At 35.7% G+C, this 16,122-nt stretch overlaps 2 protein-coding genes across 13 annotated transcripts; one reads left to right on the top strand and one right to left on the bottom strand.

The window, feature by feature from the left end:
- Positions 1-1,466: 1,466 nt before the first annotated feature.
- LOC115976282 lies at positions 1,467-7,555 on the top strand. Of its 12 annotated transcripts, none has more exons than XR_004088275.1 (8): positions 1,467-3,090; positions 3,695-3,775; positions 4,061-4,314; positions 4,523-4,667; positions 4,755-4,996; positions 5,630-5,734; positions 5,825-5,932; positions 7,396-7,555. XR_004088275.1 is itself a non-coding variant. In XM_031097473.1 (4 exons), the coding sequence occupies exons 2-4, from the start codon at positions 4,156-4,158 to the stop codon at positions 4,850-4,852; spliced, it is 402 nt and encodes a 133-aa protein (XP_030953333.1). In that variant the 5' UTR covers positions 1,467-3,090; positions 3,695-4,155; the 3' UTR covers positions 4,853-5,149. The 12 variants fall into 12 exon arrangements, 1 of the variants encoding a protein (XP_030953333.1); XR_004088276.1 differs by adding an exon at positions 5,156-5,244 and having other exon boundaries at positions 3,695-4,314; XR_004088274.1 differs by adding an exon at positions 5,156-5,373 and having other exon boundaries at positions 3,695-4,314.
- A 4,144-nt stretch (positions 7,556-11,699) lies between these two features.
- Positions 11,700-15,725, bottom strand: LOC115968884. The gene is made up of 6 exons (XM_031088425.1): positions 15,546-15,725; positions 15,003-15,302; positions 13,350-14,900; positions 12,633-13,295; positions 11,916-12,228; positions 11,700-11,815 (listed from the first exon to the last, which is right to left on the bottom strand). The coding sequence occupies exons 1-6, from the start codon at positions 15,723-15,725 to the stop codon at positions 11,700-11,702; spliced, it is 3,123 nt and encodes a 1,040-aa protein (XP_030944285.1).
- Between the last annotated feature and the right edge of the window lie 397 nt (positions 15,726-16,122).

Below are 16,122 nucleotides of genomic sequence, written 5' to 3'. Positions count from 1 at the left end.
GGTGAGATGTTTGGTGTACTCTCTGTTGGTGTGGCTTATGTGCTTCCCAACTATTGGTCCCCTTTTTCTCCCACCCACTCCAGTTTCATCTTTACCTATTTATATGTTTTAACGTTGAACATGGCATGACGTGAAAATTGGACCGGTGGTCCCCATTAACCAGCCCTTTTAACAGGTGTCTCTTCTTAGAACAATGTGCTATCTAGGTTTTGGTGTCAATTATCCATTTCGTGACTGGCTAACCTGTGTCCTACATTGTCGCTGGGGTGGATATGGACCAGAAGCCAAATGGGCCTGTGCTGGGCTGTTATACATTTCTTCAAAGGCCATATTCATCCCTTCCTAAGGCTGGGCTAACCCATTTTGTACTCCGTCCCTTGGGCTACCAAGTTGGGCCTAACCTTGGGTTGCTGGGTTGGGCCAAGTTTGCCTATGTACTTACAGAATCAAAATTGAATTTTGCTTTTATTAGCCACACATATTCAAATTTTTTTTTTAATAACACATACATATTCAATTATTATTAAGCATTTGACCATGGCTTTTAAAAAACAAAGGAATTGACCAAAATGTTAATGAAGTACTATTATCAAGGGAGTCAATTTCATACCGGATATTGTTTTGGTTTGGTCAAAAAATGACATAACTCAATATCGGTGTATACTGGTGTGTTGTTTCAGAGTTACACACCAGATATATATATATATATATATATATAGTGAATGATATAAAATTTTAATTAAAAAAATAATTACTGATTTGAATTAATGAAGTTAATATAGAGTTTATAAAATTCCAATAAAATTATAAGCTTTGTTTGAAAAAAAAAAAAAAAAAACACTCAATTCTAGTTCTTTTGTATAAAAACCATATTGTAGAGATAATCATTATTAAAAATGTATTACTTATCGTTTTCAAAAAAAAAAAAAAAATGTATTACTTATTAGTTATTGTTATTGTATTATTATTATTATTACAACTATTATTTAGTGTTTTATTTTATTTCTTCTCTTGCACAAACTCTATTTCACAGGACAGGATATTAGTCGCGGGAAGTTTTATTTGAGAAAAAAATTAGGGAGCGGGAAAGTTGAACTATTTTCCCATTTTTTTTCTCATTAGTTCCGTTTTCCCATATCCTTTCAGTTTTGACTATATCTCCATCCATGATTCCGTATCTCAAGTTTGAAGCTTATTTCTACTGGCTTGAATTTGGTTTCTCTCACACAAACAACCAAAAACTATCAACAACCAAAAAAAGTTTTTTTAAGAGAGAGAGAAAAAAAGAAAAAGAAAAAAAGTGAGATGAGGAGGAGGCAAAGATTGTGATTAGAGGAGCAGTGGAGAAGAAGTTCAGTCTCTTTTACTGGGTTTTCTTTAAGGAATTTCAATCTCTCATTCTGATTGGTTTGAGGAATTTCTCTAACTTACAAGTATAATCTTTTACTTCTCTTAAAATTTAAGTTTTATTTGTTTGTTTCTAGAGAAGGCTTAGCAAAAAAACCAAATTTTAGCTTTGGATTTTGAGCAGTGAAGTAGAATGAAATAGCTTGATTGCAAAAAAAATTTCAACGTATTTGAAGTGATTCATTGCAATTAATAGTGATTCCAGTGAATATGTAGTTGGAAAGGAAGATTAAAATCTATAAACATCTAAATTAAGGATTAACGTTGGGAAATTTCATTGCAAATTGAGTTAGGAGCTACAGTTTTGTATTATTTTTGACTCATTCACCTCTGTATAATAGCCAATTAATTAAAGATCTAGTATCAAAACTTGATATTATTAAGAGAGAATGCTCCTAATTTTTAACATAAAATAAAAGTAACGTGAAGAGATTCAGTAAATGAAATGAAGTTGGAGAAAATGGGCCTAACATTTTACGTTGATATAATTACAAGAATATGTGTGGTAATGCGCTTGATTTATTTCACAATAGTATTATAGTATATACTTCATATTATATATTTCATATATTATATATAATAAAATTTGTGTGTTACAGCTATATATAGTTATGTTCAGTTAAGTTTAGTGAATTAGTAGCCCATTTTTTGTGCTTAGTCTATATTGCCAAAACAATGATGAAGTAGTCCTGTGGCACCTATATTTGGTGGGAAGGAATATGGAGATTTTATCTCTGGTCTATGTCTTATTTTGTCCATGAATCTTGTTATTAGATGCACTTCCTTGTGGATTTTGGTGTGATCATCGTTTAATTCTCCTTTGTCAGTCCAAACCCAGTATATTCTGCTTCCCTTTATCCGCTTTTCAAAAAATATGTTAGAATTTCATCAGTCCATTTTTTTTTCCTCTGTAGATTGAGAAAGCAGAGTTCTCATGTAAATCTTGGTTTCCAGTTGCAGCAAAATCCTTAATTCATAGAATTTTAGACCCCAATCCTGAAACTATAAGTACTAGCTCTATGACAAGACGTTGATTTTTGTATGTAACATTTGTGCATTCTCTTGGTTGCATCTGATAAATAGGATTTGTGACAAATACAAATGCTCATGCAATTTGTTAGGTTCTAAAAGTTTAGAATAATTGGCAAATCGTGAACACAAACTTGTCTAGATATAGATCTTAGATTCTATAGGTATTATTAAACAATGCTCAAGGTGATACAAGTCAAGTTTCAAGAATATACAAGCTGCAGAAAGAAGAATTCAGAAACTACTTGGTTCGACTGATCGAAACACGTATCTATAGAATTTTATTTCAGCCCAAACTTTACTTAAACGTATTGGGTTTCAAGTAAAACACTACTAGTATATAAAGGAAACTTTAAGCATGTTTTTATAAGGCTTTCCAGAGAGAGAAGAGTGTGACTCTTTTGTATCTAGGATTTTGTACCCAAAAAACTCTCTTATGTCTTCTACCGGTGTTATTCCTTGAAAAATCTCAAGATTCAATGCTGTAGAAGTTGCTACCTTCTCTAGTCATCAAAGGTGCTGATGATTTAAACCTTTAAGGGTGGTCTTGGAGTCACAAATAGGAAAGCTTGTGTTTTTGCAAAGGCCAAGGAAAGAAGTAGCCAATGGACTCGGAGTTATCATGTGGTCGTGATAATAAGTTTTCTACTCAAGGTAGCAATAGGATGTTAGTGGTCTAAATTTTTTCGTACAAATTTCAATTCTTTCATAGTGGATATGCTTTTTACCTTGATAGCTAGGTTAAATCCTCCCCAAGTGTTTGGTTTTCCTAGGTCATCATATCATTGTGTTCTTTATATTTTCCGCTGCTTTACATGATATGATTGTTTTGTTTTAACTTAAATCTGAATAATAAATCTAAGTATTCACTTGGTTAATTAATTAGGTTAAACAATCTAGTTTACATGGGTCTAAATATGTGCACAATTTTTGGTATGTGGTTCAGAATTAAGTTAGGAAATAATATAAAAATAGCATGTAATGTGTTAATGCACGTGCCACTACCTCATTCTGTATAACTTGTTGGGGCAATAGAAAACTAAAAATGCCTTAAAATACTTGTTATTCAATTAAAATACTTTGAAATGTCGGCTTTGGATTATTATTACTTTAACCTTGTATAACAGTGGTTACCATTGCCTTTTTATCTTGCTTACAATCAAGAACTTCTCATTTATTTTTACATTGTATTATTTCTTTTACTGAATTTTTTGGGATATTAGATATTGATAATACCCGGGTTTTACATCCTCACCAGATCACAATGAGGTAGGCAAGGGAATATTAGAAGCTTATCCTCAAAAGCAAGTAGTTAAGAAAGTTGACTAACACAATCAAGGTTAGTTTTTGCTAGAATGCTAGACTCGTAATTTATGTATATACCTAAGTTACTTATTGAAATTTATATATTTATTTATTGTCAAAAATTTACAATGAAAATCATCTATCTTTATAACTGGTATTTTGTTTACTCTTGTTGCCCTCTAACTTGAGCGTGCCATTTTTGTTGTATGTGGCTTCCATATTAGCAGCTAAATTATGATTCTTTTTATTTTATGTTTCTTACTTAGGAAGAATTTGTAATGAATAGACATTGTATATTATTTTCTATGTCAATCTATAGTTGCAGAAATGGCCAAAAAGGGCAAAGACACTCATAATAAAATAACAAAATATGAGATGGAAAGAGCATAAAGAATCAAGCAAAACCAAGAGAGAATGAATGATTTGGGATTGAAGCATCTGTCAACTTTTCTACCTAAATTTGCAAATGTGGGAAGAAAAAGAGTAAGTGTTCAAGTAGATGACGACGAGTATGTACCAGTTATTGATGAAGATGATGGTGATGATGAGTCATCTAGTTCTTTAAATAATGAGGTACTATATATATGATTTGGTGCATGCGATACTTCGCTCTTTGTAATATTGTGATAAAATAACTTGTCTTCGTAAAATTGTGCTTGGAATGATCAATGAAAATCATTGATTGAAGATATTTTAAATGATAAAATAACTATGAAATAAATTGTTTATATCTTAACTTGTAATAAATTTAGATATCTATATGTACCTTTGTATGATATAGATGGCTCGTTATAGGCGTGAGAAATCTACCCCAACAGTCCAACATACTGGCCCATCATCGAGCACACATCTTGGTGTAGATTCTCTTGCCCAAATTTCTATAAATGTAGAGGTACAACTTGTGGGCACATCGTCTACCATAGGTGGTGAGATATTTAAGCTCCATTACTTGATTTCGTAATCAAATTATATTTAGTTCACTTATTGATTTAATTTATATTATGTCTTGATAGCATCAACTAGTAGATGTGCTCGTGGCATGATGCGTGGATTAGGAGTACGAGGACTTGTTGAGAAACATGGGAAGCTACTGGTTTGCATTGCCTCGTAGTTTTGTGATCCAAGTGGTGAACATGCAGGGAAGCTTGCTAGCCAAATTGGTGTACAAGTGTGTATGAACTTGTCCACTATGAAAGCTTATAGTTGGAAGAATGTTGATAACAGTGAAAAAGTGGTGATCATTCAAAATGTGTTGGTACTTTAAATGTTTATAGTTGTCCATGAGCTTGATTTTGTTGTTTTCATTACACTGCTTTATACTTTATGCTGTATTTTATAGTGTAGTGTTGATGTTGTCATCGTGCATATTGAATTCAAGGAATAATTTTTTCATTATACATATCTCATTTTGCAGGATCAATTTGATCTATAAGGAGAATTTGTACTTGTGAACAAATCTTTAAATACGAAATGTAGTAGATTATTGAGCAGCCACAACAGCAGGTTGTTTGCCCAATATGAAAAACTTGTAAAGGATAAAGGAAGCATGTATGCAAGAAACTACCCACCAAAAAATGCCACACGAGAAAAATGGATTGAATTAATTGATGGAAAGTGGAGTAATGAAAATTGGTTGGTAATTAATACTTTGAAAATTTTAATTACAAGTGAAGTATGTTCTCATTTTCACCCAGATAATATCTACCTATATATGCATTGGATTAATGTTTTACATAGATCTTATTATGGTGTCATGTTTATTAGATTATTCGATCTATGAAATTCATTATATTATACTTATTTGGAAGGTGACATAAATTCATATTGTAAATTATATATATAACTTAAGTCAAAACTCTAATATTTTCTTGGTCTTTGTTCTTTATAGGAAGTCTTAAAAAGAAATGCTGCAAACAGAAATGGAAAAGGAATGGTTAGTAAACACATTCATAGATGTGGAAACAAATCGTTTGCAGTTAGGGTGGATAAGGAGGTGTGTTGTTTCAATTTTTCAAAAGCTTATTATATTATTTTGTTGTAATTGATTATCTTGTCTTCTAACATGGGAAAGCATACTAATCAGAGACGGAAAAATGGAAGTCATATTCTTAACTCGGTACAACTCTACTATGATACCTGCTTCAATTCAAAGACAAAATAGTGGGTACACCCTGATTGCGAACATACATACGTATGTATATTAGTACATGCCTTGAGTTTGCAAAATTAGAATATATGTATTTTTATTCTATATATGTTTGCAAAACTAGAACATAGTATTTCTGGTGGTTTCTATTATTTGAAATGACAGCAAGAGATGTTGAGAGTACAAAATGAGCATTGTAGCACTCTTGATGCATAGCCTTTGACCGATGAGGAGATATCTAAGATGGTTCTTAAGCCGAGATTTGGCTATGTAAAAGGACTTGGCATGAGACCTTCTTCATCTCTTAGGACTCTTGCATCATCTTCCTTAACTCAGTATATTCAACAACTTGAGGGTCAAATAGATGAGCTCTAGGATGCAAAAATTAGGATGGAGGAGAAGATGGATTACATCATACAATATTTGAGGAGTAAGGGTGAGAGTGACATTTGTGGCAGTAGGGAGAGCTCATCTACTGACTAGAACACACCTTGGTTAATGTTTTATTTTCTTGGCTAAGAGCATTAGTATTGGGGCTTGTATATGGTATATATTGTTATATTTTAGCATAAAAACACAAAAACAAGCATTGCCAGGTCTCTCAATTGTGAAATTTTTTACAATTGTGCTACAATCGTGTTTTTTTATTTAATGGTGGTGGTGGGTTTTTTGTTTATGGTGGTGGTTGGGTTTTTTGTTTAATGGTGGTGGTTGGATTTTGTGTTCATTGTGTTGATGGGTGGTTTTTATGTTTATGATGTTGGCTGAGTTTTTTGTTTAATGTTGGTGTGGATTTTTTGTTTATTGTGATGGCTGGGTTTTTAGTTTATGGTAGTGATTGGGTTTTTGCGTTAATAGTGGTGGCTGTTTTTTTTTTTTTTTGTTTAATGGTGGTGGTGGGTTTTTTGTTTATGGTAGTGGTTGAGTTTTTAGTTTAATGTTAGGGGTGGTTTTTTTATTTATTTATTGTGATGTTTGGGTTTTTTGTTTATAGTAGTGGCTGGGTTTTTGTGTTAATGGTAGTGGCTGTAGTTTTTGTTTAATGGTAGTGGTAGGTTTTTTGTTTATGGTGGTGGTTGCTTTTTTTTTTTTTGTTTAATGGTGGTGGTTGGGTTTTGTGTAAATGGTGGTAGCTAGATTTTTTGTTCATTGTGGTGGTTGGGTTTTTGTGTTTATGATAGTGGCTGGGTTTTTGTTTTGGATTTCACTCTATTTGTTTTGTTTTAAGATGAGGTTTTTCTGTATTCTTTATGATTTCTCCATGGTTTGTAATGTGGGTTTGGTTTTTATTTGATGAGAATGTTGTGGGTCTTCTTTCTTTGATAGTTTGGCTTCATATGAGGTTGCATTATGATTATTTTGACTTGTTTGTTATTGGGTTTTCTATGGACATTTTTTTCATTGTCTTACTAATAATTATGCCTCTTTTTTGTTGTTGTACATCTTATCAGGGATATAGGTTTGTAATCTAGATTGTAATTGATGTATTTTCCTTTATGCTTGTGCAGATATGGGATTGGTGGCAAAAAGATAGTCTTTGTGATACTACCTGAACTCAAATAATTTTCTATAAAGTTTGGAAGACATCATTTGTATATAAATGGTTGTAACTATTTTGTGAACATCTTTATTGCATTTTTAGATTGTATAGATGTGGTTAAAAATGAATGGATGATTTGTTTATGGATGTGGTTGGAAATGAACATGTTAATGTAATGGCAAGTAAATATAAAGAATATTAATAAAAATATAAAATTGGTGACAATAATTTTCGTCACTCTATCTAACTATAAGCAGAAATTGGTGACGAAATAATTCGTCACCTAATCTATTGAAATTATTAAAAAAAAAAAAATTGGTGATGAAAAACTTCTTCACCTAATCTATTAATATTGGAAAAAATACATTTGATGACAAAATATTTCATCATTGAAAGTAAGGTTTAGTGATGAAAACATTAGGCGATGAAAAACTTTCGTCACCTATCATTTTTTATTGGTGACAAAAAAAATTTCGTTACCTATCTTTTTTTTTTTTTGTGACAAAACATTTTCGTCACAAAACATAAGGTGACGGAGCTTAGGTGACCAATTTTGTTTCGTCACCATGTCATCACCATATGTATTCATGATGAAATAAGGACATATTGTGATGAAATGTTTTTGTCACCGTAGCCCACTTTTGTTGTAGTTAGATAAAGATAAATTTTCTATTTAGAATTAATTGATAATTATCTTTATTTAAACAATAAAAATATTGATAATTATCTACAAGTGACAAATCCTTGTAAATTATGTAGGAAAAGAACCTGGCACAATGATGTTATATGCATTTGTGGCATATCTATAATCTATAAATACTATATAACCAAAACTTTTGACTTTTTATTGATATTTTGTGGGTGTGCCACACGAGTTTTGCTACTCCCACAATTATCCACATCACAATTTTTTTTTAAATTTTATTTTTATCGTTCAACAACTACATCCTGATCCTAACCTTTCTTAAATAGTTAAACCTTTACGCAAAATCTCCCTAAAACCCATAAAGAAAATGCAAGAGATTCCTCCTCAATTTCCTTCTCTCTCCCAGCCATGACCGAGCTACACTATCAACGACTCCACTACTACCATAGCTACCTTCACCTGCAATAGCCTTCACACAAGACATCAGCCCAAGTGACAAATGCATCGCTCTAGCCCCTGTTCACACATGTGAGGTATTCTAATCATATTGTAGCCTTTTGATTTCTGCAGATTATAACTATTAAGTTTTGATTCAAAAGACCATTTGGCTATTGAAATTGAATGGTGGTTGTGGCAATTAAAACTAAGAATTTCAATTTTGTGTTTTGAGGTTTTTTTTTTCATTTGGATTCCCCCCCCCCCCCTCCAAATTTAATATGTTGAGTTCAAAATTAGGGTTTTCGAAATAATAATTTTTGTTATTCAATTACTAGAGATTACTCTTTATTTGACAAAATGATAACAAGTCTCTATAGTGCCTATGAGGATGTTGATGCTGGGTCTCAGTGAGAATTTTGCATATGGGGGAAACTATGGGTGATTGTTTGGTTAATAATTGTGTTTTTCCTCAAAGTATTTTTAACATCATTCTTTAAATGCCCTTACAGACGTTTACAAGTATATTAAAAGATCAATCCTCTGCTTACATAGCTTTTACTTTAGAATCTATATGGAATGTAAGGAATCAAGTGGAACACTGTGGTACTCTGATCAACATCCTAAGCACCATTAAATTAATTGAAAATAGGGCAGCTAAGTACATGAATTTACGTTTCTCAAAAAAAAAAAAAAAAAAAAGAGTACATGAATTTATTGGACAAGTTTGTAACTTTGGAAGAAGAAAGGGTGGTAAAAATGGAAATAAGTGGTTAAGTGGGTATAGGTGGGTATTTAATGATTTGCCACCGGTTAATGGAGTTCTTTATTTACTGGACAAGTTGTAGTCTTTTTTTTTTTTTTTTTTTTTTTTTGAGAAAGAAACTGATGGATTTTATTAATGAAATTCAACTACATTCAATTGTAAAATTGAAACAATATGTGATGAGATATCTTCCATCCATACTTGAAAATTTGGTATGCATAATGTATTTTTAGCCAGACTATGAGCAATCCTATTGTCATTTCTCTTAATGTGAGAATACAACAATCTTACAAAATTGTTAGCAAACATTTTCACACCTTCAATTAGCAAACCCGTTGGTGATAAGCTACGCTCCTCTGACTTCAAAACTTGAATTAGTCCAAGAGAATCACCATAAAATCCAGTCAGTCGCCATTCACCATCCATACCTTTGTCAACAATGGCATCAATATAATATTTGTTCGAAACCAATATCAAATTAATTGAAGACCTCCAAAAAAGAACCAATCCACCACCTCTGCCTACCCTTGGAACCACCCACCAATGGTCGAAACCAATACTACTTTGAATAAACTCTAGCCTTGTTTCATCTGTAAGTGTCTCGGCTAAAAACACCACAGAGGGATCTTTCACCCGAATGATTTCACCGAGCTCTTGTCCTGTACGTAGGTTCCCAAGCCCACGACAATTCCATGCTAAGCAACTCATTGGTGCTAGCGGGGCTAACTCTCAACCTCCACCAATATAAAAGACACCATATCATCATCTTGAGAAGCCTAGTAATGATTATGAGGCAACTCCGTATGATCTTCTAATGTTTCAATCTCTCTTTTTTTCCTCGTAATTTGTTTTAACTGTGTGGGAGCACTACTGGGAAGAGGTTTGCTTTGGCAGGTCCAGCTAGGGAGAACACACCTGTTATCATTTGGATTGGAAGCCCTAAGGAGCGACTGACTTGCGTGTGACTTGTTGAGTTGGCTTGCATCCATTTCACTTAAGTTGGCATGTGATCCTGGTACCACATCATTTGAACCAACTTCCCTAACTCGGCATGATTCCTCATCATCATCATTCAATGCCTTTTCAAATGAGTTAGGAGACTTGATTGCCTCATCAATCATGGAATTAACTAGATTTGGAGAGATTGTATCCGTTACTTCAGAGGAGTTTATTCCAACATTTACCTCGCAACTTAATGGAGAATTATTAGTGTTTACATTACGCTCTTCTCAGCTTGTGGGTGCTCTGGCACGGTTGGACTCCTTTGCCATTGGGACTGGCCTGAGCTTAGACCTGCTGTGGTAGTCTTCGAACTTGCATTTTTCTTTGTTGCATAATACCCTGGTATAGTGATAACATTCCTTCTTGAAGCTACAAACGGAGGTGCTCGAAGGTTTGGTTCGAATTCCCTCTGATCTGCTCTCAAGGTTCCCTCACTCTCAACCTAGAGATCGCAGTCCCTGTCGTCATGAGTGAGACGACCACACCAATAGCAAATATTCGGCAATCTTTTGTATTTGAACGTAACCCACACTTCGGTTTCTTTGTTAAGAGAAACAAGTCTACCCCTGCATAATGGAAGAGAGACATCAATGGAAACCTGAACCCGAATGAAATTGCTTCCGTTGAACAACCTAGGGTCTGATTGCCTAAACACATCTCCCACAACACCACATATCTTCTCAACCACTCCAATGTTCATATACCTAGTCAGAATTCCATGAACCTGCACCCACATAGTGGTTCATTCGAACTTGATATCTTCTAAAGGTGTCTCACCTTCATAGCACTGCATGACCACCAAATGCTTGTTGAAACTCCATGGTTCACTTCTCGAAATTCTGTCAACATCTTCCTTATTATCAAAAATGAAAAGAATTTTGTGATCACCAAAATTCTGAATCTTAAAACCATTGTGAGCTCTCCATAACGGTGTGAAAGTTCTGGCTATGACATCAACATTGAGAGCTCTTTTGGTCAAGAATTTTGCTGCAATGGAGTAATCCTTGACGGTATCTTCTCCTGTGAGGCAACAATCTAGCCCTTTTCTATCAGAAAGAGTAAGCCAATTCCAAGACTGAGCAAGGTCGTCCATAAATCCTGAACTCTAGTGTTTCCCAAATTCCCTGAAAGAAAAACCCAACAAAGCTGAGGAATAAACTTGTTATTCCATGGAGACTGACAACACCTTCGATGAAGGGACAACCAATTCTATTGTGCAAGAGAAAGTAGAGATGAGACACTAATTTCCTAGACACAGAGAAACTACTCTTGGAACTGCATCCTTGAGAGTCTACTTCATTTCAATTCAAATGTTTTTAGTTGTAGTCTTGTAGAGTCTTTTAGGTACTAGAGAGTAGAGAGTCATATATATATATATATATATATATTTTTTTTTTGGGTAGAAAAAGGAATAACATTAAAACTAAGGAACAAAACCAGGATCAACACAATGTCTGTTACTATACAGACCACGGCTATCAGCCTCTAGAACAGAAATAAGGTCCACAGGCGGACCATTCCACAACACAAAATCAGAATCTAAGTTTAGCTCGAAACTTGCAAGCCAGTCAGCACTTTTGTTTGCTTCCCTATAGACGTGATATAGTAGCTTGAGGGATTTGGTTCATCAAGAGCTTACAGTCATCCATTATTGAAGACACAATAGTGTTAGCTGCAGATTGGTGAGTAAATGCATCAACTATGGCACTTGCATCTAACTCAATAGCCACAGATTGAACATTCAATTGCCGGCATAAAAGAAGTCCATCCCGCGACGCCCATAACTCAGCTGTGAAGCTGTTTGCTATGCCAATCCTTCTAGAAAACCCCCCAATCCAGCTACCATACTCATCTTGAAGAAGTCCTCCACCACCAGCTAAACCTGGGTTTCCCAAAGACGACCCATCAGTGTTTAATTTCAACCAGCCATTACAAGGTTTTTCCCAGCGCACCTGTTTCAAGATTTTTCGTTTTGTCACCAGCAGCTTGCCAGCACAGTGAAAGTATTCTAAAGCTTGGTAAATGATGTCTTTGGCAATACTAGACTTTAAATTCTTGTTCTCAAATACCAGCTAGTTCCTACCCTTCCAAATAGTCCAAATAGCAAACATAAAAATTTGGTTCCAAGAAGCTTGACCTGAACTTCGAACACCTTTATCCCTACAATTAGACGTGAGCCAGTCTTGCATGTTAGTCGAGAAGAAACTTGTGTCCAGGCAGCTAATTCCTAGCTGATGCCAAATAGTCTTGAGGACATGGCAGTCCCGAAGGGCGTGAATGATGGATTCTAGCCTATTATGGCAGTAGGGACAAATATTATCAACTTGCACCCCCTAGCTTGTAAACAATCCCTTACCCCTATACTCTGGTGCATGCACTTCCAAATGAAAGTTTTAATTCTCGGCAAAGTATCTAGCTTCCAAATCCACTTCCCTTGAAAGGCCGGATCAAGGAGAGGTTCGCTAGCAAGGAGATAAGCACTATTAAGATCAAAAGAACCTTTGGGAGAAGGTTTCCAAGCTAATTTGTCCTGATTTCTTGCTACACACGACAAAGGGGTAGCTTGAATCTCTCTTTTAACATCCTCAGGAATCTCCAATTGCAGCAATTTCCAATTCCATCCTTCCAAACTAGCAACGTCTTTAATTTCTAACAAATTAGACTCGGTGGTTAAGGGACCTTGGATGATATTTCTTAAGATACCTACCTTGGTCCAGTTGTCATGCCAGAAGCTACGGTTGCTATTATACCCCAAAATCCAAGTGATTCCTTTCTTGAAAACAGGTTCCCCTTTCTTCATACTCCTCCAAGTACGAGAGCAAGGAAGCCTAGCTTCATTTCTGGAATTTAAACGTCGATTAGTACAATATTTCAGTCTCAACACTTTAGGCCATTGAGAATCTTTCTCCGTGTGAAACCTCCAATTTAATTTAGCGAGAAGAGCCGTGTTCCTTCCCTTTGCAGCTTGGATACTCAACGCACCTACATCCTTAGGGGTAGTGACCTTTTTCCATCCCACCTAGTGCATACTCTTCTTATTGGTTGAAGAGTTCCACAAGAAGTTTCGGTTTACTTGGTCTATGCCTTCTAAAATCTTTCCTGGGAGCTGGTTGCATTGCATAACATAAGCTGGGATGGTAGAAGTGGCTGCTTGGATCAGAACTGACCTCTCGGCCATGGAGAGGAGGTTTGCTTTCCATCCTGCAAGTTTCTTCTTCACCCTTTCCAACACAAAGTTAAAATCCTGATTTGATGCACCACTATGCTTAATGGGAAAGCCAAGGTACTTCCCTAGATTAGGGGTAGACTGAAAATTGAGGATGTCACTCAAAGCTTCTCTATCACTACGGTCCACATTTGGAGCAAAGAAAACCCTGGATTTAGCTTCACTTAAGGTCTGACTGAATTGGTTGCAAAATTCATCCAACACTTCTCTAATTACAAGACAATTTTCCATGTTTACCTTGGCAAAGAGGACAAGATCGTCTGCCAAAAATAGATGCGAGAAGGTTGGCCCTCTTCGAGAAGCTTTAATAGTAATCCAAGACTTATCATCACACCTTTCCTGAATTAGTTGCCCCAAATAGTCCATACACATAATAAAGATGTACGGAGATAACAGATCGCCTTGCCTAATCCCTCTAGTAGGATGAAAAGGCTCTAGAGCCCCTCCATTAAAGAGTAAAGAGGTGGAAACCGAAGAGATGCTGCTCATAATAAGCTCAATTAAATTCCTTGGAAGATTAAACCGAATCAACATATCCCTAATGAAACTCCACTCCAATTTATCATAGGCTTTTTCTAAATCAATTTTCAAAACCATATAACCTCCTTTGCCCTTTGCTTTACCCATAGTGTGGATCAATTCTTGAACAATAATAGCATTATCCACTCCTCTTCTTCCCGGAACAAAAGCCGATTGGCAAGGACCTATTAATTTATCCAAATAAGGTCTCAACCTCCCCACTATAATTTTAGTGACGATTTTGTAAACCGAATTGCATAAGCTAATAGGTCTATAGCTACTAATGGATTCCGGGCTTTGGATCTTAGGAATAAGGACAATACTTGTGTTATTTAAATAGTCCGGAATTTTTCTGCATAGGAAAGCCTTCCTAATCTCCTCTTTCACTGAATCCCCCACCGTGGACCAGAATCTCTGGAAAAAACCAGCATGAAGTCCATCAGGACCTGGAGACTTGAATGCCTTAAGAGACCACAAGGCAGTGACTATTTCAGCATCTATCACCGGCTTCTCTAAACTGTGCTTCTCCTCTTCCGTGAGACTACTTTGCCATCCCTGCCGGAGGTTATGATTCCAAGCAGCCTTGACTTGGCTGGTAGTATACAGCCTGATGAACCCCTCTCTAAAATGGTTCATTACTTCTCTTTCCTCCGTTAAGCAGTCCCCTACCTCGTTTTTAACCATGGTAATTGTGTTCCTTTTCCTCCTAGAAAGAGCAGAAACTTGGTAGAAAGAAGTGTTACGGTCTCCCATCACCATCCAATTAATTCTAGATTTTAAGGCCCACAACTCCACCTCTTGATTCAGCACTACATCCAATTCTTTGTGAAGCTGATTTTCCAAATCAATTAGGGATGATTGGGGGTTGGAAGCTAAAACCTGCTAGATTCCATTAAGCCTAGCCATTAATCTTCTTTTCTTCTCAAAAATATTTCCAAACTGATTTTTATTCCATATCATTGCATCTTTTGTGAATCTTACAATAGAAGTTGAAAGATTTTCATCCCGATTCCAAGCCTTAGTCACCACTTGAGGAAAAGAAGGGTCGGACAACCAGAAGCTTTGGAATCTAAAAGGCCTATTAAGGAAATTGGTCTGTCTAGGAACAGTTTCAAGAAGAACAGGACAATGGTCAGAATGGCAACGAGTGAGGTGGGAGACCCTAGCTTCTGGATACAAGAGGCACCAACTAGGATTCATGAAAAACCTATCTATTCTCTCTTGAATAAGGTTATTCAACTCCCTTCTATTCGTCCACGTGCATTTGGGACCCAAGAATCCCTAGTCCACCATATTGCACTTATCAAGACAATCTTTGAATAAAAGGGATCTATATATGCTAACATTCCTTCCTCCAAATTTATCTTCATCCAACATGGGTTCATTAAAATCCCCAGCTATCACCCATGGTTTATTATGAAGATCAGCTACTTTAATTAAATTTTCTCACAAAGTATTTCTTTCAGCAATCCTAGGACTAGCATAAACAGCAGAAAAAATCCAAGAGAGTTTAGTAGCAAGTACCTTCACTTCCACATGGATTTCTTGCTCTGTATTTGCCAAATGAACCACCTCCACAATATCAGCATTCCAGAGCAGCCAAAGGCCTCCTGCGAACCCAATTTTTTCGGTATGGATGGCGCCATCAAAAGGAAGCCTATCCATTATTTCCTTTGCACGAGCTCCACCAAGCTTGGTCTCCATAATCACTAATAAGGCCGGATTATGATTCCGAGCTAGCTCTCTTACATGATGCTGAAAATTGGGCTTCAGCACACCCTTGCTATTCCAAATTATTATATTCATAATTATAGAGTGGATAGAAAAAAACAACGCAAGAGGAGATGCCAGAGCCTCCTTCATCCTCAAACTCCATCCTATCTTCTCCCTTCTCTTCGCCATCCTTCCTTTTACTAGGATCATCCGGATCGCCCATCGTAGATTCTTCATCCTTCCCTTCAATGGTTCTATCTAAGGAGCAGTTAGATTCCAAACCTCCTTCAGATTTTGAAATATCCACCCTAACACAGTCATCGGCCACCTCAAGAATTTTGCTACCGCCCACAGTAGAGCTTGGGTGATTGAGCTTTCCTTGACTTTG

This window comes from Quercus lobata, chromosome 2 (genome assembly GCF_001633185.2).
Source record: "Quercus lobata isolate SW786 chromosome 2, ValleyOak3.0 Primary Assembly, whole genome shotgun sequence".
Classification (NCBI taxonomy): Eukaryota; Viridiplantae; Streptophyta; class Magnoliopsida; order Fagales; family Fagaceae; genus Quercus; species Quercus lobata.
The sequence above is the reverse complement of the archived record's forward strand: the minus strand, read 5'-3'. Positions and strand labels throughout refer to the sequence as shown.